The 23723-nt window shown below is 39.1% G+C and overlaps 1 protein-coding gene across 11 annotated transcripts in view; it reads left to right on the top strand.

The window, feature by feature from the left end:
• The first annotated feature begins 210 nt into the window (after window positions 1–210).
• The window catches only part of LOC129708602 (homeodomain-interacting protein kinase 1-like), a 100790-nt gene continuing 77277 nt past the window's right edge, over window positions 211–23723 (top strand). For 3 of the 11 annotated variants that reach the window (XM_055654445.1, XM_055654444.1, XM_055654439.1), the window contains exons 1-4: window positions 963–1648; window positions 13446–13735; window positions 15090–15190; window positions 20103–21192. In XM_055654445.1, the coding sequence (XP_055510420.1) occupies window positions 13698–13735; window positions 15090–15190; window positions 20103–21192 (1229 nt within the window). In that variant the 5' untranslated portion in view covers window positions 963–1648; window positions 13446–13697. Of the gene's footprint in view, window positions 912–962; window positions 1649–13445; window positions 13736–14183; window positions 14255–15050; window positions 15191–19102; window positions 19238–20102; window positions 21193–23723 lie in introns of those variants that run through there. The other 8 variants (XM_055654441.1, XM_055654440.1, XM_055654442.1 and 5 more) reach the window with 8 other exon arrangements.

Here is a 23723-nt window from a genome sequence, read left to right as displayed (position 1 = left end):
TATGAGCATAAACTATGAATTCAGAGTTAACAGAAGGCTCCTCTTTGCTTGCAGGGACCAGGAAGCAGGAAATGGATGATAGTGCCAACTAAAATGAACTTTGTATGTTTCAAATCATAGTTGTAAATTATTTGGGAGGTTTTTGAATATTTGTATTGTGAGAGGCATAAAATGATAGTCGGTATACATGTAACTAAGCCTTTTTCTGATGGGCTTTGTCACCAGAGGGGTGAGGCATTGTACACGGTTGGTATTGTCAGTGTGAAAAGCTCCAGGTTAGGTTAAGGGTTAAATCATAATGAATATCAGTTCTGATTGCTAAAAACGAAGGCAAGGCAAATCTGCTGTCTACTGTCATTCTGTGGGCAGTGGTTAAGTTATTAAATATTTGAACTGACGTACTTTCTCAAGTCAAGTTTATTTGTCACATACACATATGAGATGTGCAGTGAAATGAAAGTGGCAATGCTCGCGGACTTTTGTGCAAAAGACAAACAACCAAACAAATTATAAACACAATCATAACACACATATTCTTTTACATAATAAATGTGATTGAAGTAGAATTTTTTTCCTCCCTCTTGCTCCCTCTGAGTCATATGATGACTTGAATGAAGAGTTGTTGTGACTACTTGTTTCACCGTCTGATCTGCCACTTGTAACATCACAGCCTCCGTCATTGAGCCAGTTGCATTGGCAAGTGGAAAACTCCAAGCCCCACACTGTATTGCCCACGATGTCACCGCACGTGCGCACATCCCATCCCCGTCGGTCATGACGTCTGCCCGCCGACCCTCTGGCCGCGCGGCAGCGAAGACGGGCGTTCGTGCGAGCCAATCAGAGCGGGCGATTCCGCGCACGGTGCGCGCGAGGCGGGCGGGACTTCCGGCACAACATTCCAAATCGATGTGGTAGGTGATCGGCGGCCAGTCACTTGTGGAGCAGCGACTGGACGGGTGGGAGGAGGAAAAAAGGGGGGGAAATCATTCGCATATAAAAAAAGACCTTGGGGTGACGCGAGTCGCCGTTCACGTTATAACCGCCTTTCTGACTCGTTTGTCGGAAACCCCCCCACTTGGCCGGAATGTTTTGCCGTGTTTGTGGCGGCGCAAGGATAGCAGCTGCCGCCTGTTAGCTTCCAGACGCTTCTAGAGCGGCGGCGCTACGTCGCTCTTCCACCTCGGGCACGCGCGCGCGCGCACGCACGGCCGCGCGTCCATCTTTGCGCGCACGCACCGCACGCCTGCCCGCGCGTGCTGGGAGCGCAGAAACAAAACAATTGGGAGAGGAAAAAAAAAGAGAGGCCCCGGAGAGAGTCGGAGCCGGGAGAGGAGAGAGAGGCCATGCGGCCTGCCTCGGGCACCCTGCTGCCTCCTTACCGCCGCTGCTGTTGACGGCCGCCGCCTGTCCTCCAACACCCCCCCTCACCTCGATCCCCATCCTCCGCCACGGACGCGTCGGCTTTAAACCCCCACAGGCCGGTGGTTGGGGGGGTGGCGATCCAAGAGAACGAGAAGAAGGAAGCAGGCTAGCGAGAGAGCGACATGGTGAGGTCGGGACGGGGTTGTCCGGGCCTTCTGATGGTGTCTCCGGCCGGCTGCTGGCACTGACCTCCCCCCAACCCCAATCCCTCCAGCACCGCAATCAGGTGAGACGCTACTGAGATCAGGCGCTTGCACCTTTTACCTTCTGGTAGTAGTGGAGCGGCGATGGTAAAGGGGCTTCGTGGGATATGGGCATTTAAAGTTACGCTGTCCACATAAAGATCTTTGCTCTGAGCGTTTATAATTTTTTTTTTACAGTGGAGGGGTCGGATGTCCCACATTAAAAGTACCACATTTGCTGACGCCACCTGTGTGCTTACTCACCACCATCCCCCTTTTTACAAGAATTGCTGTGACCAGTTTGGAAAGTTATTATGGGTTTATGAAACGGTTTGTCATTTGAAATAGTCGTAAGTGGAAGAAGGGTTTTTCCTGTGTGACGCCCTTTTGGAAACTGGTTATTAGTTCGTTAGTTCATCGGATCCTAAGTCCAGTCCACTACGACGTGCCTTTCTGCCTTTGTTTGGAGTATTGGGTTAGTTTGTGGCCCTGACGTTACTTTGGATAATTGAATCGCTGTATCTTTTCACGCCAGATACGGATTTCTGTAACTCACTAAGATATTGATTTTCTGGATAATGGCGTAGGTAGTGTAAATTTGTGAACCGTACTTTGTTTTTCATTCTGTATAGACCTGGGTTTTTCAGTCTGTTCCAAGGCCAATCCATCTATGAGCACAGAGGTTGATATTTTGGTTGAAATTGTTTACACTGCATTGAGCATTATTCTTTAGTCACGTCCATTACTTTTGATAATGTTCTCATTTTTGCATGGAAGCCAGATATATTTTATTCTTTGGTTTAACGATGAATATTCAATGTCTTGAATATGTTAACTGCTATTTTACAGGATGTCCTTACACTGATGATTCTAAGATATTTGGACGAAAGGGGCAAGGAATGCCTGATAATCTTGCCGTTTAGACTTGTATTGGATATGGTCAACTCTATGTTAATAGATAAAATGTCACTTTAATGTTATTAATCCACGCTAGAATGTGTCAATTAGGCACGAGTTGCTTATTTTATGTTTGTTTGTAAATGGATATTAATATCAAGCAACTATTTGGGAACATCTCCAGTTCTGACCTTAAGATATGTCAGTCTAACAGCTGAAGGTAGTTTCACCTTGGATATGGCAGCCATATTGGTACTTTAATTTATGTCTTTAATTTTTATTGAAAGTTTTCTGGAAATACATGATATAAGAGGGATATGCTAACCCTTTTGAAGGTTGAGAGACCTTGATAACATCAATGTAGGATTTCTAAGAAATAACAAATGGCAATTTTTTTTTTTGGTAGCAAGTTGAGAGATGTAAGTTGTACAATATGTGATACGTTAATTTCAAAGAAGCAAAAGTTCTGCATTTCTGTTAATTTGTCATTGTTGGGCTGACAGTGACGCCTAAACTGATTGTCTTCTTTTCCTCGCACAATTCTTGTGCATGTATTTGTTTTTTAAAGTCGTTGCTCGAATTATTGGGGGGTTTTTCATGTGACTATTGCAGTTTCAAGACATTGCTGTTCTGTATGCTGTTTTCAGTGTAAAGCAACTTGGTTACCACTTTTTATCAGGCTGCTTGAAAGGTATGATTTATGTAATGACCCTGCCTCTAAGTAGTATAAATTGTTCTGGTTTGTTGAATGTTTACACTGTTGCATTACATTTTGCCCTTTCGATCTTTCTTAGCTGAATTTGCAAATAAACTAGTGAGCGAGAGAACCTTGTTTGACCAACACTGAATGATGTTGGAATATCTTGGTTAAGGAGAAGAAAATATAGGCTTTCCACTATCACTATCTAGGGTATGTAAATGAGGGCAATGATTGCCTGTCATGTCCCTTGCAGCCAAATGACCTCAATGTTAACTATGACAGACAGTTAAAGAATGAATTCTTGGGCAAGGCATGAAGAAGAACAGCCAATTGATGAAAGTAAAGGACCAAACATGGGAGGGGAAAGGGTCCCTGCGTGCTTCTGATAAATAACTGCAGGTTGTGGGATTCCAATTGCGATGAAACTGTTTTTGGTAAGCAACTTGCTGAGGGCAAATTATTATCAAGAAATACACCTAGTAAGCTGAGCAAGAGGACGCTCTAGATGTTGCATTACTTTAAATGATTGCAATACACCCATGATTCAGTACAGCAGCTGCAGTGATGCCTTTGGAGATTATGATTACAGTGTCAGTTTATCTTTGTATTAGGATACGTCATTGTCTCAGTTAGCTTTTATCATTTGAGATGAATTGCTGGGGTGATTTAATTCTTTTAAATTGGTTAAATTTTGAGAAACTGATTTCTACACTATTAGTACATTAGGTGTAAAGATTATCAACAATTTGGTCTAGTCCAACTGCATTGACACTACAGCCAAGAAAGCATATTGATGTCTACTTCCTCAGAAGGCTTCCTCATGTTTCCAATCACCTCCTAGAGATGCACTGTGGAAAGCATCCTTTCCAGATGCATCGCAGCTTGGTACACCAACTGTTACCACAAGAAATTGCAGAGAGTTGTGAATGTGGACCAGTCAATCATAATTATCTCTCTTCTCTCTCTCCCCCCCCCCCCCCCCCCCCCCCCCCCCCCCCCATCCCAAAGCAATACCATCTAGATCTCATGCAAAGTCAGGAAAGTAGCCAATGTGATTGAGGTCTACTTATACCCTGGTTATTCTCATTTCTATCTGGTGGAAGATTCAACAGCTTGAACGCACATGCCAACAACTTCAAGAACAACTTGAACTAGGGCTGCATGGTAGCCTGATGGTAGAACTACTGCCTTACAACGTCGGAGACCCGGGTTCGATCCTGACTAGGGCGCTTGTCTGTACGGAGTTCGTACTTTCTCCCCAATTCTTGAATGGATCTCTTGTATGAAAAGGATGAATTCCCAATCTTTCAATTTATCTTGTGGCCCTTGCACTTCTTATCTGTGCTTTCTCTGTAGCTGTAACACTACATTCTACTTTCTGTTTTTCTCTTGCGCAAATGGGGAGTGTAGGCTATAATGCTTGCAGGTGTTATTTTCCCATTGGGAATATGCAGTGGAACTATCAGAACAATAATTAACCATTCTATGATTAGTAAAATCATTTATTATGAAGGCCTTTAGTTAGTTAAAAACAAATTAAGCGCATGATCCTTTTGGAGATTGGAAGGTTGAATTTAAATGCAGAATTTGACTAGACTTTTGGCCTACGTAATAGTAACAGCTTTTGATCTGGTGCTTTTCAACTGAACTGAATCCTTCAGGATTTCGGAGCCATATTTAGCCTTGAGCTGCTTAGTTTTTCGACTGCATTTTGTATCTTATGCGTGAACAAAATACTTGTTGAGAAAAAATAGAATTACACCTGCAGATCTATTTTGAAGTTACCATTTACATAGCTAAAAATCTAACTCATTGAGCCAATTGGATTAAGTTAACATTTTTACGGCTGACCGAGTAAAACTCTCGAGTCAAAACCTGAATATTTGAATACTAATCTGCCTAATTGTGCTGGTATTTTTGTTAGATCATTAAGTAAGGTTCTGCTTTGAAGACTCATCGTTGGTTGAAGTAAGCATAAATAAATAGAATAGAAATTGTGAAATTCTCGTTGATTTTCAGTCATTCTATATGAATCATCTTTCTTTGTGAGCTCGTAGCTATGGTTGCATTTGGAAAAAGGTGATATCTTTCATGTACTTTAAAATGATCAACATTAGAAATTCCCTGGAAGAGAATTGTGGATTTGCAATGGAAGTATCAGAACAATAATGTGCAAGAAATTTACGTTTGAAGTGGGTTATTGGGCCACTAGTGACACTAATGATTTGGAGTTTGTTCATTCAGTAAAGGTTTGCTGTGCCACTTCAGCTATTTAGAGGAGCTTCTCCTCAAATTTCAATAGCACTTGAGCTCTACATTCCAAATCTTTTCACTAATCTGAAGTGTACTGGGCAGCTTTCTTGGGTATTGGGGTTGGCTAAGAGCATGATTTGTAAGTTTGCTATGGCCTTTGAGGGATTTGTTCAGCTGGGGGAAATTGCCTCTGCTGTAAAATCTTTGCACGGGTGATTGCTTAAGGCCCTCAGTAACCTGTCAGAACCATTAAGGATATTTTTTATTTGGTACATTACGGCAAAGCATACCCGTTTCTTTGTAGTTTTTCTTTTTTCTTTTACCTGTGCTTTGAAGCACAAACATTTGTCTAACATTGATTGCACTCAGTTTATTACATCATTTCAATCTGCTATTTATCCCATTTGATTTCCTCGGGTATTAGAAATGGTACCAGCATTGATTTCTGTTGGTTCCATGTGGTTAATCAGGAGAATTTATAGTTGGTGTTTTTACTGTAGAGGACTAACTAACGTCTTCCATGAATTCCAAAGAGAAAAAGCATGCAGTATTTACACATTTGTTTAGCAAGTACCCCTTTTTTTAATCTTTAATCGTGAAATATTTCAATTGTTTCAATGTTTAATATATGTATTGGTTGAGCGGGTGCTTCCTTTCACAGTGCTTTTATTGGGGAATAGTTAAGGACAATTAATGTGAGAATATGGGGCATAAGTTACTGTGATAAAGATATTTTTCCTTTTAATCTAAAAAGCTAAAAATTGCAGATATCAGTCAACTGATTTTTCTGATGTGCTGGATTCAAGAGTTTATTGTCATGTGTCCCTGATAGGACAATTAAATTCTTGCTTTGCTTCGGCACAACAGAACATAGTAGGCATTGACTACAAAACCGATCACTGTGTAATGCAGTCTTGCATTATAATAATCCATTTAGCTCTGTTGTAACAACATTTCATGCACATGTTGATTTGCATAAAAATGTGTTTCTGCTGATAATTATTTTGAAAGCTGAAATGGCAAACCATGTGACAAACCATGCCAACAATTTGCAGTGTATTGTCGAAGTAAGTTGCAGAATAATGCACCTAAAATCGATGTTACTAAAAGTCTGATCTTGGCCACTGCCTGTTCTGTATATTGATTTTAGAAAAAACGCTGCCACTTACGGCTGTGATTTTTGGCCATCTTGCTCAGTCCCTGTGCAGGACAAGAGGATTTTTCCCATCGATGAAAAATAAAAGAGTTATTAATGTTTTAAAAAAAAGTTGAGATTCTCTCTCCTGAAAGCCACGCTCCTTCCAGAGGGACTATAAAACCCGGAATTGTTGAGTGCAAGATGGGGGAGTGAGAGGGTCACGTCTCTCAGTCTGAGCTGTGAATAACACTGAACACACGTCTACTAAACTGAGTGTGGTTTTACTGACCTTGAGTGCCCTTAATGTGGTTTGAAATAAAGCACAGCAAATGATTGTTGGTGGTGGTTGGATCGAAATAAAGCGCTGCAAATGGTTGTTGGTGGTGTTTGGTTTGAAATAAAGCACAGCAAATGGTTGTTGGTGGTGGTTGGATCGAATAAAGCACAGCAAATGGTTGTTGGTGGTGTTTGGCTCGAAATAAAGCACTGCAAATGGTTGTTGGTGGTAGTTGGCTGGAAATAAAGCATTGCAAATGGTTGTTGTTGGTGGTTGGTTCAAAATAAAGCATAGCAAATGGTTGTTGGTGGCTGGTTCGAAATGGCAAATGATTAAAAGCCTAAACTTGACAACTTCCTGTTTGCACTCTATATTGATTTTAGATAAAACTACCACTTACTGCTGTGATTTTTGGCTATCTTACTCAGTCCCCCTCCGCTCATCATGTGCAGAGGATTCTTCCCATCAATGAAAAAAAAAGTGTTATTGGTATCAAGTATAACTGCACTTGAGGATAGCACTTTTGTATAAACGGTGCTGATGACCTAATTTAGGAACTGGGTAGGAGCTGTTAATAAACTTGTTTACGTTTAAAACTACATGCTAAATTTGTGCAACAACATTTATCTTTGTCATGACTTTTCAGAAGCTTTGTTAAAAGTGTATGAAATGTTCTGAAACAATTAGTTAACTAGAGGACATTGTGCTAATCCCTAACCGGCTGGTCAGTGCTCTGTGAATACTGTCAACTGGGGATTGATAGCATTCGTTCTTGCAATGCAATGTTTAGTAATTTATTAGAAATGGATTGAAGAATGAAAGTTAAATTGTAACAGTGACCTGACAATTGCTGATTCAGCTTCATGTTGATAGTTTCCTAATCTTCAATTTTTTTTCCTGTTTGATCCATTGTGAATTTGGGTAATTCCTTTCTAATCTCTTGATGCTATGTTTTTGAGGGTAACATTTTTGCCACTCTGTAGCGCTAAATGGAAGAGCAGCAGCTGTAATCTTTTGGTATGACATGCAGTTAGGATTACTGCAAAAGTAATTTTGTTGGTAAAATTAAATAAATTGTTTACATAATACGGCCAACTCTCAACACTGTGGTAAAGGAATTCAATCCCACTTACAGACCAGTTGCTGATAAAGTTATTCAAGGTTATTCTCCAACTTCACATTCCTGACAACAGCTCAGAAACCATAATGACTTCAATGCATAGTTCTGAAATTTGCTCTGAGCAAGAGAAGGACAAAAATTGCAAAGCCATATAGTTATCCCTTCCACCCCACATTACCCCCCAGGCTTTGCATTGGGGGGATCGGGTGAGTGCTGGAAAGTTATGTTGAGGGAGCAGACCCAATTAAATAAATTGTATACATTTTTCATGTCATCAATATATAATTATAAAAGCTTCATGTAGTATTTTGACTAGCCCTACGCAATTCATTAGGTTTTTTTGCAAACACTTATGGTAGTAATGTTTAGAGTGTCACATAATTCAACAATTACTTGCATGCTAGTTGAAATAAAGGAATATTTCAGCCTATTTTTTGTTTTATTCAAAAAAAAATGTGTGCCTGATTCAAAATCAGGCACACATTTCTCCTTCTGATTTTGTGTTATAGCATTTTTACATTGATTCAACATGACTAACTTGGTGTTTGGAAGTTACACATGAGCCTCAGGAAGGAACCAGAACAGTACATAATATAATTGTATTTACATTTGACCTTGCAAGAATCTCCTTATTGTTAGTGTATTTCGAGGCTGAAACTGCACTGGCATTTACACTCTACAGTAATCCTCCAGAACATATCCTTCCCACAATGTTGTTTGACTGTGTAAAGTTCTGGCATTTGTCTCTATCTAACATGAATGCAACTATTTTTGTTGCCACCTCCAAAATTCCTCTGATTTTGCCAAATATCAAACAATGCAAAATTTTCCCCCAAAAAGCCCTTGTCCAAATTCAGAATATAGTACTTGCATAAGACTTCTACCAAACGACTGTGAATGGCGTGACTCCATAGAAAGTATTCATCTTCGTTTAGACTTTAGAGGACAATCGTCCTGCTTGAATTTTATCTGTGTGCCTCTGTCTCCCACTTGAATTGTGCATAATTATTATCTACCACAGGGAGCCCTCTTCAATCCAATTTTCATAACCTTTTTGTGGTTGACCAGTGCCTACTTCTGTAGAAACACCAAAGCCTTGGTCAAAGGGATCCATGTGGCTGTATCCAGTTAGGTGAGGGCTAATACTTGTTTTAAAATTTAGCAGTACATTCCTGCTCTGAAAAAAGTTTGTTTGAGGTTTTATTATCACTTCTGGTGTTAGAATTTGAAGTTGTGGGGCCATTGATAACATTTACTGTGGATTATAGTGAAATTAAGTTTTTGGGGCTTGTTTTTTCAGTATAACATTTCACGTGCAAAGGCTGGATGTCATAAGACCTCATGTACGTGTCAGTGAGACCAGAATGGTGCAGGATGTGCTGCAGGGAGTGACAATGTTTGGGAATAGAATGGGTCAATGAGCATGTTGCGGCTGACGTCCTTGGGTAGGAAGTCGGTGAGCTTGGTTCGGGTAGTTAGGCAAGTTATATGCACGGATTGACATGCAGGGGATGTGGCTGAAATTCAGCAATTCTTGATTTTATAGTTGGGAGTATTCTAGGGCTGATGATTAGACAACTGTGTCCACGAGCATTAAAGTTTTGCTGTAAATAAGAAGCCTTTATTGTTTATAGCTACATTCAGTTGGGAAGGCATTTTTAAAATATACAGCTGTAGAAAAGTCTTATTTGAATACGAAAAAACTGAACCAATCTTCTCAGTTTCCTTGTATGGCATCTTTGCTTTAGAATGATATAAAATATAGAGCCATGTTTTAGACTAGAAGATAGCTAACATATACTTTACAACATTTATTTTCATACATTTATTGAAATTGAAGGATTATTGGGTACATTCACCAAGTATAATGTGATCAATTTTCCCCGGCAGTGTGAATTCCTGTTGTTGCATTGAATCTTTTTAGTGTAGTTGGTTTATTAACATTTCTGGATTACCCATCTTCCAAAATTAATCTCAATTGTAATAAGTTGTAGAAGCAGTTTTGATGTTATGGTGCATACACAGTGTGGATTTGGCTAGCTTTGACACTTCCTTGTGTTACATTAGAAGTACCATATGAAACTGTCATTCATTTAGTCAACAAGATATTCTGGGATAATAACTATATAAGAAAATTAGTTTACGTCATTCTTACACTTGTAACCTTTATAGAGTACTCGGTTATAAAGGCTGTAAACAGTTTTAACCAGTACATCCTTTTGACCAGGGTGGGTGTGAATGAAGTGTGAGTAAGCATCACAGAGTATTGTAATCATTCACCTGTTTTTTTTCCCCCCATCTAATCAAACAAATTTACAGCAGAGTAGGAGTTATGTAGCTCATTTTGTCCTTTGCTAAGAAAGCTGCTAAATCTGATCCTACCTCGATCTTGTTGCATCTACTTGTAGCTCCTGCCATGTTAAATGTTCAACCAATAACTTTTTAAGTCTGCCTTTACCATTCTTTCAAGGCAGTGTGTTCACATCACCACCAAGCTGGAGGTGGAAACAAATCTGATCAACTAGCTACAGTGTCCTCCATAATGTTTGGAACAAAGACCCATAATTTATTTATTTGCCTCTGTACTCCACAATTTGAGATTTGTAATAGGAAAAAAATCACATGTGGTTAAAGTGCACATTGTCAGATTTTAATGAAGGCATTTTTTATACATTTTGGTTTCACCATGTAGAAATTACAGCAGTGTTTATACATAGTCTGCCCCCCCCCCCCCATTTCAGGCCACCATAATGTTTGGGACGCAACAATGTCATATAAATGAAAGTTGTCATGTTTAGTATTTTGTTGCATATCCTTTGAATGCAATGACTGCTTTAAGTCAGCGATTCATGGACATCACCAATTGCTGGGTGTCTTCTCTGGTGATGCTCTGCCAGGCCTGTATTGCAGCCATCTTTAGCTTATGCTTGTTTTGGGGGCTAGTCGCGCCTTCTGTTTTCTCTTCAGCATATAAAAGGCATGCTCAATTGGGTTCAGGTCAGGTGATTTACTTGGCTACTCAAGAATTGACCATTTATTGGCTTGGAAAAACTAATTTGTTGCTTGAGTAGTATGTTTGGAATCATTGTCTTGCTGTAGAATGAACCGCTGGCCGATGGGTTTTGTGGCATTTGTTTGAACCTAAGCAGATGGGATGTGTCCATCCACTTCAGAATTCATTATGCTACTACCATCAGCAGTTGTATCATCAATGAAGATAAGTGAGCCAGTACCTTCAACAGCCATACATGCCCAGGCCGTAACACCCTCACCACCGTGTTTCACAGATGAGGTGGTATGCTTTGGATCTTGGGCAGTTCCTTTTCTCCACCATACTTTGCTCTTGCCATCACTCTGATATAAGTTAATCTTCGTCTCATCTGTCCACAAGACCTTTTTCCAGAACTGTGGATGCTCTTTTAAGTACTTCTTGGCAAACTGTACAAGAAGGAACTGCAGATACTGAAAAATCGAAGCTATACAAAAGTGCTGGAGAAACTCAGCGGGTGAGGCCGATGAGATGCTGCCTCGCCCGCTGAGTTTCTCCAGCACTTTTGTATATCTTGGCAAACTGTAACCTGGCCATCCTATTTCTGTGGCTAACCAGTGGTTTGCATCTTGCAGTATAGGCCCTGTATTTCTGTTCATTAAGTCTTCTGTGGACAGTGGTCAATTGACAAATCCACACCTGCCTCCTAAAGAATGTTTCTGATCAGTCGGCCAGGTGTGGGTTTGGCAATTTTTCTTTATTATAGAGAGAATTATTCTGTCATCGGCTGTGGAGGTCTTCCTTGGCGTGCCAGTCCCTTTGTAAGCTCACTAGTGCTCTCTTTCTTCTTAAAGATGTTCCAAACAGTTGATTTTTGTAAGCCTAAGGGTTGGCTGATGTCTCTAACAGTTTTATTCTTGTTTCTCAGTCTCATAATGATTTCTTTGACTTTCATTGGCACAACTTTGGTCCTCATGTTGATAAACAGCAATAAGTTTCCAAAGGTGATGGAAAGACTGTGCTGTGAGCTCTTATGCTTGCAATAAGGAGGCAATTAAACATACCTGAGCAATTACAAACACCTGTGAAGCCATGTCCCAAACATTATGGTGCCCTGAAATGGGGGGGACCATGTATAAATACAGCTGTAATTTCTACATGGTGAAACCAAAATGTATAAAAATGGCTTTTAATAAAATCTGACAATGTGCACATGTGATTTTTTGTTTTCCCTTTTTTCTTCTCTATTCCAAATCTCAAATTGTGAAGTACAGAGGCAAATGAATAAATGATGGGTCTTTTTCCCAAACATATGGAGGGCGCTGTATAATCCTTTTAAGCTCATCTGACCCATTGAGGTTTATCTTACTGGGATTTCAGCTAGCCCTTTCTGGCATTATTTTTCATTTTAAATATCCTTGATGCCTTTGACTTCTCTACCTTGTTTATTAGTTTGACCCAAAGACTCATTCTTAAAATAATTTCTAATATCTATTTTATTTGTGGGTTTATCTTAATTTGCATTCAACCTTTGTTTCAGAAAGTAAAGTATCTAGGTGAAAGATCTACATGGACATGCTGTTGGTATTAATGGAGACTGGCATCGTGCTTTAGTAGAGATCACACTGTGGCCATGTCAATTTATTTTAGTGGTTGTTGTGATTCATAATCGTTCACAATACTTGTCAAGGGAGAAGGTATTTCACTGGTATTTTGGTCAAAAATGTATCACTTTACCAACATTATGTAAAATGTTGCCTCATTTACGTCGTCATGTTTGTGGGCTTTTTTCTTTTGTCTTTTGAGATGTATCATTAAAAATGGAACTGGACTGTCATTTTTTCTCCTTTGCAGATCAAATGCTAACCAGTGATCAAATGTTTTATTTTGTAAATTATATTCATATATACCTTGGGAGATGTGACAATTTATGATTTGAGTGTAGGAGTTATGGGGAGCATATGTGGATTGCACACGGGTATTTTAAATAGTTTAGCAAGTGGTGAACGAGATTTGACGTGCAAGGTACACAAATATGCTGGAGAAACTCAGCAGGTGCAGCAGCATCTATGGAGCGAAGGAAATGGGCAACGTTTTGGGCCGAAACCCTTCTTCAGAGATTTGATGTGCTTGCTGATTTAAAAATAAATAAATTCTGAGGTGTGAGAGAATTTGTTGCTGTTGGCCAACTCTTTAAGGAGAGTCTTTAAGGGTTTGGGGGGGGGGGGGGCTGGGCTGAGTTGAAAGGGATGAATAAATGATATATCAACTATTGGGAAATTGCACCAGGGCTTGTAGCTGCATGTAATATACATGCAAATTTACCTTGCAGATTACTTTTCCACAAACTGCAATAATTCTTCAGCGAGCACCAGGAACTAAGTAATGTGACTTAAAAATAAATTGTCCCTTTCCCACGTATTGTGGAATTTCTGTGTTTAATTACGTTTTTATTTTGTTTATTCAGGTTCCTGCTGGAAAGACTGATCCTGGTGGAGAAGTGAGGAATTGTAAATTCTGGTGCCATCATTTATGGTGAAACAACTTGCTATTCTTTGAAAGGAGGAGTGGTGCTTAAACAAGAAGCTATTGGTGGTGTTACTTGAATTGAAAATTTGTGCTGGTGGAGGAACTTGTGCAGAGGATCTAGTTTGAGAGAATACTGGCTGAAGTACAAAACCAATTGTGGACTGGGGAACCTCTGGGTGCTACTTTGCCTATGAGGAGAGCTGCTGGCATAACTGCTGCTTCTACAAGGTAGGTTTGCCTTTTGTTTTCCATTGGCTTGTGTGTTTCGGATGGTTCTGGATTAATATAGTTAAACCATGGCAAGAAATGGGATAAGAATTTCCATGAGCTTAAGCAGTAATTGAATGGTTTGTAGTGGTGTTGAACATAATGATCAAAACAGAAAGTGCCGGAGGCACTTGGCAGATTAGGCAGCGTCTGAAGAAGGGTCCAGACCTGAAATGTCATCTGTCCATTTTCCTCCACAGATGTTGCCTAACCTGCTGAGTTCATCCAGCATTTTGTGTTTTGCCTCAGATTACAGTATTTGCACTTTCTTGACTCTATATATGCAATGACAGTGGTGTCAAATGATTTCTTATAGTGGGTGTTATACAGACATAATGTTATATATCATTATTTGCCTTTTTAATTTTATGTACCCTTTATATAAATGATGTTGCAATGGTTTTTGCAGGTTAAAGACAACTTTGTCTTTCTCAGTTCATCTGGAAAGTAATTACTTTTGGATCATTTGAACAGTTAAAGGTCAGAATGGCTATTCTAAGCATAACACCAAAATAGAATGGGGAATCGTCAGTGTGTCTGAAACCCTTATCTGTTAAATGTCTGAAACAAAACAGAAAATGTTAAGTACACAGCTGAATTATGATCACGTACAAAACTTTGGCCCTTGCTCTTTGCAGCCACATTAAGTTACTTTTTCCATTTGCTCTTGTCCTTTTTAATGTTGAGGTCATAAAGGTTTAGGCGAAGATAGTGCAATTGATTCTGTTGCATTATAAGTATCATAACATGACATGTTTTTATATTTGCTAGTCATGTTATATCTAAATAAATGGATAGCTTGTTATGGACTATCCCAAGCTGACATTAAGTTTGAGGCAAATTGGTATGTAACAAATTGGTCTCTGGGGCCAAAGGTTTGATGCGGGAAACTTCAGGGAATAGCTTTCAGTTTAGATGGTCAAATATTATTTTATTTGAAGGATGATTTTTACTAATCTTTGACTTTTCATAACACCAGTTCTGTCCCTTTTCCAATTTGTATTAGTGCCCTCTTTTTTCAGAATAATATGCATGTCCACATCTGCTTCTTACCTGATCCCACAATAAAAAGGGAAAAAAATCCAAATTGATTATTTAGAATGACTTGTTTATATATCATAAGGCTGTCCTTTATCAACTCACTCATGTTAGCACTGGCAGTTTCTTCCTGTGGTTTTTAAACTTGTTGGCAGCCTGTTTCTTCCATTTTTCCTTGAGTAAATGATGAACTCTATAATCCTTTATAATTTGTGGGTGATTTTGAAATTCATAAAAGTTTGTTCTTTCAGCATCCTTCAACTTTCTGATCCTTCAGCATCGTACATCTGGAATTGGACAAATACTTTGATTTGGTAAAATCTGGAAATACATCTTCCACTGATAACTCCGAGACCAGCAACTGTGGGTGCCTTGAAGGTGCGGTGGTTACCACTGTTACACGTTTTCCCCAGAATGCATAGGTTATCCTTATTACTTCCATTTCCTTCCACATCCTAGTGATGAGCATGCTATTTGACCACTGTAAATTATTGTAGCAATGACCTATCATATGCCTCTGAGTAATAGGCAGGGGAATTGAGAGATGATGGTTGTTGCTGTGGATGTGATAGAAAACAGGTACAGGGATGGAATTGGGGTAATGGGATTACTTGGTGAGCTGAATGACTTGTGTCGTGAAATAACTGCATGCCTAACCTGAGAGGGCTGGGTGGGTCTCTGGACAGAGTTGAGGGAGGAGGTATAAGGACAGGTGTTGCATCTTCGGCAGTTGGAGAGGGGGCGGTTTGGGTGGGAAAGGGGTGGTTTGGGTGGGAAGGAATGAGTTAACCAAGGAGTTGCTGAGGGAAAGGTCTGTGCATAAGGTGAAAACTGGTAGTTGGGAAGATGTGACTTGGGATCCCGTTGGAGGTGGAATTTTTTTTTGCGTGATTTTGTGTTGTATGCGACGGCTGATGTGCTGAAAGGTAAGGACTAAGGGGGCTCTTGTCTCTGTTGCGACTATGGGGAGCAAGGGCGGAGCTGCGGGGTGCTGAGGAGACACGAGTGAGGGCCTCATATTAGCAATGTTACAAAATTTTGAGATTTAAAAAATCAAGTCTGTAATTTATCCCATCAGATAAAGCATAAAAAGAAGTTTAATTTGACACCTAATTAATTCACTTTCATATCTTCAGTATTAAAAAGGTTATGGCCATTTTCATACTCAGAAATTAGCATCTTGTTCCCTATTGCTTTTCCATTGACTGAACACAAAAGCTGTGATCGAGGACAGTCAAAAGCCTATAACTTTCTTAAAAATTAAGAGAAATGAAAGAAATGTTCAGTTATTATAGATTGAAGCATTCTGAAACAAATATGAAACAATCTTACTTAGATGACTTGAAATTAAAGCATATAATTAGTTAGTTACCTAATTGTAGCTAATTATAAAATTAAATTACTAGATCTAAACATCTATCAATTTCTTATGAATAGATTAACAATTTTAAATAGCCTTAAGTGTAAATAACATTCACACAAGAATTCACAATATAACATAATTTTTAAATCTCATTGTCATGGATTTATAGGCCAAATGGAAGGAATTTAATGTTTAATACCTGCAAATTAATGGCCACTTAAATCGACTTGCGAGTGTGTTTTTCTGGAACGCGATCATTTGGAACGTTGCGGTTTGCGGTGATTTAGACCCCCATATCGGCATGAAAAATACTGCCGGTTCATATGGGGACTAAATCACCGTTTCGCAACTCAAAATGTGAACTAAAGGCATCTTAAGAAACACTTAAGAAATACATAAAAAATAAATGGCTTTCTTTTACCTGTCACCTATGTGAAATCCGTCCCCGTTGCCGGCATTGACGGCTTTAGAAGCTGATTTTAAAATGACTCCAGCGCTGAATTTGTCGGGCGATTTATTTATAAAAATTTTAAAAAAATTAAAAAAAAAGACACAGAACGGCCGTCGGAACAATTCTTCAGCAAAAACTTGCACTCCAACCAAATTATTTCCAGGACAAGGTAGGAGAAAACTGCGTTTTAACCCCGCCCCCACCTCAAACGCACCAAAATCGCGCACACGGCAGTGGCAGGAATGCAGGAATGCTTGGGCACAGATGCGGCGTAGATGGAGGAATTGGGAGATGGGGATAGAGTCGTTGGAGGCAGCAGGTAGGAAGAAGTGTAGCTGTGGCAGTCAGTGGGTTTGTAATACACCCGCTGAGTTACTCAGCTTTTTGTGTCTATGATGGGATGGTGGTGTGTTCTTGGTGATAATCTTTTCAAATACCTTCAACATCTGCAGTCATACACCTTTGTCCTGGTGGAGAACAACAATGGTCGCACTCAAGCTAATTTGTTTGTCACTGCTCAGTCTGTACTCCATGTATCGATCTCTGACCCCATTTCTATTCATCACTCTTAACCTAAGGAAATCTGGCAGCCTCAAATTGGAAAGTAGCTCAGACTAATCGTGTTTAGTCTCTTCTGTCTATTTTAAATTAATTTTTTTTTTAATACTGCATGTAAACTGCAAGTTGGTTTTGTTAATCTGTACTATTTTGTTTTCTGGAATCCTGTCAAACCTAATCTTAATCTGATTTTAAACTTGTGTAAACCTCAGTTTAAAGTTAATCAAATCATTATTTTAAAATGTGGTTAAATTACTGGAAATTGCTGATTTTTGATTTCAGAATTATATAGTTGATTTAATGCATAACAATTTATATCTTCATAAATATGCTGGTTTTCCAAATTTCTCAACCAATTTGTCATTGCTTCAGGTTTAACTTTGTTCATACTTGCAATTGTCACACACGCATTTAAATATTTACATTTTTATAATAGACTTATTTCTTTAAGACTGAATTGATTTGTTTTAAGGATAGTTTAAGAAAGAACTGCAGATGCTGGAAAAATATAGTATTTGTCTCAATCTCATTTTTTAAATGTAACTATAAAATGCTAGTAGTACTCAACAGGTTGGGCATCATCAATGGTGAGAACAAGAGAGTTAATGTTTCAGATCAGTTACTTTAAGTGGGAACATGGGAACAATCAAAGGTCAGCAGCCCGAAATATTCTCTCGCCTTGGGTGTTGCTTAACCTGGTCAGTATATCCAGCAAACGTTGTCCTTTTTTTTTCAAATTTACAGCATCTCCAGTTTTTATTTGCTATAAATATTTTGATGGTTACTGACAGTTGTTTGGTTGGATATGCTGCTTTATAAGATTATCACAACTTGAGTAAGTCTATTCCCCTTCTGGTGTTAACTTTACCCATTGTTTATAAAGGTTTAAGTGTCTCATTAATCTACCTTATTCTTTTTTGGTGCCTTTTCTGGCGCTTGAATTATCCAGCCAAGTATTCTATAAAATATTCTCAGCTGAAATATTTCCTTCCTTCAGAAACTTTATTAACTCTTCTGAATTCCCTGATAATTTTTCTTGCTATCCTATTCTCTAAAATTTAGAGATTGAGTACTATAAATCTGATTTGTGATAGGTCATTGATACGGTGTATATTACTTTAATAAACATGTGTGCTGAACTTGACAAATCATCTAACTGTAAATTTGTAGTTAAAATTTTAATCCAGGAGAATTAAATATGAAAACCCGAACTGATTCTAATGTGATGTGGATTGGAACTCTATCTGCACCTCGTAGATTTTATCACTGTCGTATTTTTGATTTCTGACAACATTTATAGTGTGATCACCTTGGTGAAGCAAAACTACTCTATTCTGCTACTCTGGATTTATTATGACAAGATTAACTAAAACCTAAATTAACAGTAAATTAAATGTTTATTCTAGCAAGATTATCGCATTGTGCGCTGGAGTACCAGATACAGTAGGAAGTATCCTTAGAAAGTATTATAGAAGATAATGGCAAATGAAATGTGAGATGGGCATTAGAGAGTGACATATCGTCCTTTTTCGCCCCACCCCCCTAAAAAACTACATTTATTATGATTTACAAAATGTTACCTTTTTTTCGTTGGATGGCTGTAGAGGAATAGAATGTCCCATACTTCATCCGCTCTTAATGTGTGAACCTATTTTTGTAGGAGGTGAGGCAGCATTATATGGCCATAGCACTGACATTTTACCCGTGCTTCCAGAAAAAGTTGCTTGAAAAATTTCCGTACCTGATGTAGGTTGCAGAAATCTATAGTAATTGCTCAAGGACTGCCCTCCCTTACAATTAGCTAGCTCATTGCTGCACCGTTCCTGCTTTGTATGATTCGGTTCTACTCCACGTGGCGCATATTTAACTAAATAGCAAAAGTTTATTTTTCTTTTCTCCTGCTCTTTCTTTTGCACAGTTTTCTCACCGCTAAGGATACTGCCTCCAGCTGAGTTATGACTGCTCGAGTGCTGGCAGGGCAATGGTACCTCAACCAAGTAACCACCCTTCATGTGTGAGCTTAAACAATGATTGGCAGCGGGCTGCATGACAGGTGGGGGCAGCACATCTGATTTCAGTTTCATCTTTAATAGTTGCCCATGCACAGGCATTTGTCGACAATGGTTATTGGTTAGCAATTTGAAGCAGAAGCTCAATTTTTTTTATTGCATTGCATGGTTTAGAACATTTAGGTAAATTCTAGCACTCACCATGACTTGGCTGAGAATTCCCCCTGCAAAGCTGAAGATAAATATCAGACCTTTCTTTCAAACTCACTGCCACCTCCAATGATGTGTTTGGCACAGATTACTTCCAAATACTAAGAATTCTACTGTTAGGACCACAATTGCACATTTTTAAATGTAACCCTAGGTGAAAAATCTTGGGTTGCACCTGAATTTGACTTAGCAAAATGTGAAACATAATTTGCTTTGTGCTGCATTAACACCTACATCTGAAGACGTGTCGGGCACAGCAATAGGTCATTCAGGAAATTCCTCTTGATTTTATGTTTATATATTTCAGGAATTGAAAACATATTTTACTTCGTAAATGTTAAATACTATTTGCTGCATGTTTCGATTTATGGGGGAGAAACAAAATCACTCATAAGGACTTTTAGTTCGGTCAGCTTCAGGAATTTGTCCAAATTTGAACATGTCCACAAGTTTTAACAGAGTGAAGTGCTGTTTTTTTTTTTGTTTGAAAAGGTAGAGTAAATGCTTCCATTTTGTTTGAAACACCATGATAACACTTGTCTGCTCTCTGTTTGCTAGTAATCAGGAAATGTTTGTTTTAGTGTTTAATTTTTCAGGAATGTATTTTCAAATTTTTGAATTGCAGTATGTTTTTGTGTGCCCACACAGTTTGGGCACAACCAATGAATTTTATAAATATTTGTCTTTTTCTTTTGACAGGTATGGCCTCACAACTGCAAGTGTTTTCACCAATGTCAGTAAAGTCCAGTGCCTTTTGCAGCGTGAAGAAGTTGAAAGTGGAGCCCTCCAACTGGGATGCAACAAGACAGAGCTGCACTGTGAAACATTACAATCAGAGCAAAAATCCACCAGTGACTCAAGGACAAATACATCTGCCCCATCAGGCACTGAGCAGTGTAGTAGTTTATGACCAGAATTTGCACCTCACCACCTCTGGGCTGATTCCAGTTACAAGTGCTGATAGTGGGGCCTGTACGGCAGCGCTCTCCGTGGGGTCTTCAAACGGAGTACAGAGTTTAACACGGAGAAGTACAGTGACGCTGTTGGATACCTATCAAAAATGTGGTCTGAAGAGAAAAAGTGAGGAGATTGAAAGTAGTGGTAGTGTGCAAATAATTGAGGAACACCCACCTCCGATGCTTCAGAATAACACTGGCAGGACTGCGGTGGGTACTACTGCCACCACCACATCAACTGTAACTTCCAAGAATGGCAGTTCCACCAATGAAGGAGATTATCAGCTGGTACAACATGAAATACTTTGCTCAGTGACCAGCAGTTATGAGGTGTTGGAATTTCTTGGTCGGGGCACTTTTGGACAGGTGGTGAAATGTTGGAAAAGGGGCACCAATGAAATTGTGGCTATCAAGATCTTGAAAAACCATCCCTCCTATGCACGGCAAGGGCAGATTGAAGTGAGCATTTTAAATCGATTGAGCACTGAAAATGCAGATGATTACAACTTTGTTCGATCCTATGAGTGTTTTCAACACAAGAATCATACCTGCTTAGTGTTTGAGATGCTGGAGCAGAACCTGTATGACTTCCTTAAACAAAACAAATTCAGCCCTCTGCCATTGAAATATATTCGACCAATTCTGCAGCAGGTGGCCACAGCTTTAATGAAATTAAAGAGCCTTGGGCTAATTCATGCAGATCTGAAACCAGAGAACATAATGCTTGTGGACCCTACTCGACAGCCCTATAGAGTGAAAGTTATAGACTTTGGTTCAGCCAGTCATGTTTTAAAAGCAGTTTGTTCGACATATTTGCAGTCTCGATATTACAGGTTAGTGTAAAGTTCTCATTTTGTTTCTTGTGATGGTTGTAGAGCATTATGATAATTCCACATCACAATCAGGTGGGGCTCGCACCAACTAGTGTTCAGTCTTGTTATCACTTTGAAGCTTTGAATACTTTAGTTCTTGGGATTCGTATACATCTAATTGGATAAATTTGGTAATTTCATCAGCATCTATGCTTAAAGTGCTCTGCATAAGATCAGGGTGCATTGCTCATCTACTATTTCGCTTTTTGTCTGCTTTTTTAGGTAAATTTACGCCTGGATTCTGGCTATAGGAATGTGCATTTCTACCATTTATTCTGTGGTTGCTTAAAGGGGTGGGATGGGAGTGAGATATCAAGGTACTGTCTATAACATCAGTGGAGCAATAAGTATAAATGGAAATGGTGTATAGCATGAAAGTTGTTTAAGACTTTAGTTGTTATGTTGGTTTGACTGCATTAATGTAGTATCCGAATCGGTAGTTACGGCATTTTTGGTGCTTAGTTTATTTTGGCCTGAAACAATTGCTTACTATTTGTATCAGCAAATAATATTCAACCCATAGATAGATACTATTTTAAGTTCAGAAGTGTTAGCTGCTAAGCTATTGAAGAAACAAATGAGACAAATCAGAATGAAAGAAGTGAAAATTTTAATTTATCTTGGTAAAATAATCAAATATTCCAACTGTTCCAAGACTGAGAGCCATGATTTGCAATGAATGGCTATACTCCTGACTGTAAGGAAATTGTTGTTGGCTTTGAAGGAATGCTTAATGTTAGACAATGCCAGATATGAAAAGTTGGAAATCAGAATTGCATAGACGTGATGATTGCAACGTTTTTTTTGTTGTAAAATTTGTGTTTGAGGAAACTGCCTAGGCTTTACCAAGGTCAATGATATGGAGAATGAGGCATTTGTGGTCATATTATATTTAAGATGTGGCAAAGCATGAGTTTATAAACTTTTAATTGTCCTAAATATATCAATATTAATGTATTTTTAGGAAGAAATTCAAATAAGAAACCAATTTAAAGTTTGAATCTTATTGTAGCAACTCAGTTTGCATAAACACATGCATTGCGTGGAGTGCATAGTATTATGAATCGACTAACTGCTTCTGCTACCTTTTAGCAATACTATTTCACTTTTGGTAGTTTCTTTTGAAATTCGGTAGCTTGATGTTTCCCAGAGCTGTCTGGTGATTTGTGTATAATAATTTAAATATTAAAGCATTGAAGCAAAGACTACTGAATCCTTGAAGAAAAATTGTCTGAAATCTTGGTTTAAGATGTGATTTTGTAAGCATCAATCCCATTTGCAAGTTAACTTGAGTTATCAGATGAAGGTAAATGTTTACACAAGGTATTTACATAAATAGTATTAGATGTTGAGAAATGAATTTAGAATATTTGAAAGTATCTAAGGCAGTATTTGAATTTTGATTCTGCCTGTACAATATGAATCTTGAAGAAACCTAGTGATTCCTGTTGGAGATTCAGCATATATTTATTGTATGTACTGTTGAAGGATTCTGCACTACATAGAAGGGAAAGAAGTAGAAATCAGCTTATTGATAAATTAATCCTACGAAATACACTGAAAATTGTATACTATGTTGTATCGGGTGTATGATTTTATTTTTCAATCGCTGCCTAGAAAACATATTAGCTGTAATAGTGACTCTGCATGACTCTTGTACTTCTCAACGTTCATCCCTTATTCTTCCAAACTCTAATGAGTACAGACCCAAACTGTTTCTTATGATCTAACGATCCTCTCATCCCAGGAATTTGCCGGATGAATTTCCTGTGTACGGCCTCCAATGCCATTGTCACCATTTTTGGTAAGGGCTCTAAAGCTCTGCACAGTACTCCAGGTGTGTCCTCTTCAATACCTGATGCAATTGTAACAAACTCTTATTTTTAATCTCCAAACCTTTTTCCATAAGGCCAATAGGCTATTTGTTAATTAACTCTTTGCTGGACCTGGCTGATTTTTGTGATTCATACATTAGTATGGGTGGCACCGTGGTGCAGCGGTAGAGTTATGCCCCTGTCCCACTTAGGAAACCTGAACGGAAACGTCTGGAGACTTTGCGCCCCACCCAAGGTTTCCGTGCGGTTCCCGGAGGTTGCAGGTGGTTGTCGAGTTTCCCTACTTGCTTCCACTAGGTAGGGAGACTGACAAAAACCTCCGGGAACCACACGGAAACCTTGGGTGGGGTACAAAATCTTCACAGGTTTCCGTTCAGGTTTCCTAAGTGGGACAGGGGCATAACTCCCTTACCTTACAGCACCAGAGACCCGGGTTCAATCCCGACTACAATTGCTGTTTGTACAGAGTTTGTACGTTCTTTCCACCATGTGGGTTTTGCCCGGGTGCTCGGGTTTTCTCCCACACTTCAGACGTCCAGGTTTGTGGGTTAATTGGCTTGGGTAAAGATTGTAAATTGTCCCTAGTGTGTGGAATAGGACTAGAGTATGGGGTTCAATGGTCGGCGCGGACTCGGTGGGCCGTAGGGCCTATTTCTG

Source organism: Leucoraja erinacea, chromosome 24, assembly GCF_028641065.1.
Source record: "Leucoraja erinacea ecotype New England chromosome 24, Leri_hhj_1, whole genome shotgun sequence".
Taxonomy (NCBI): Eukaryota; Metazoa; Chordata; class Chondrichthyes; order Rajiformes; family Rajidae; genus Leucoraja; species Leucoraja erinaceus.
This window is presented reverse-complemented; position numbering and strand designations above follow the sequence as displayed.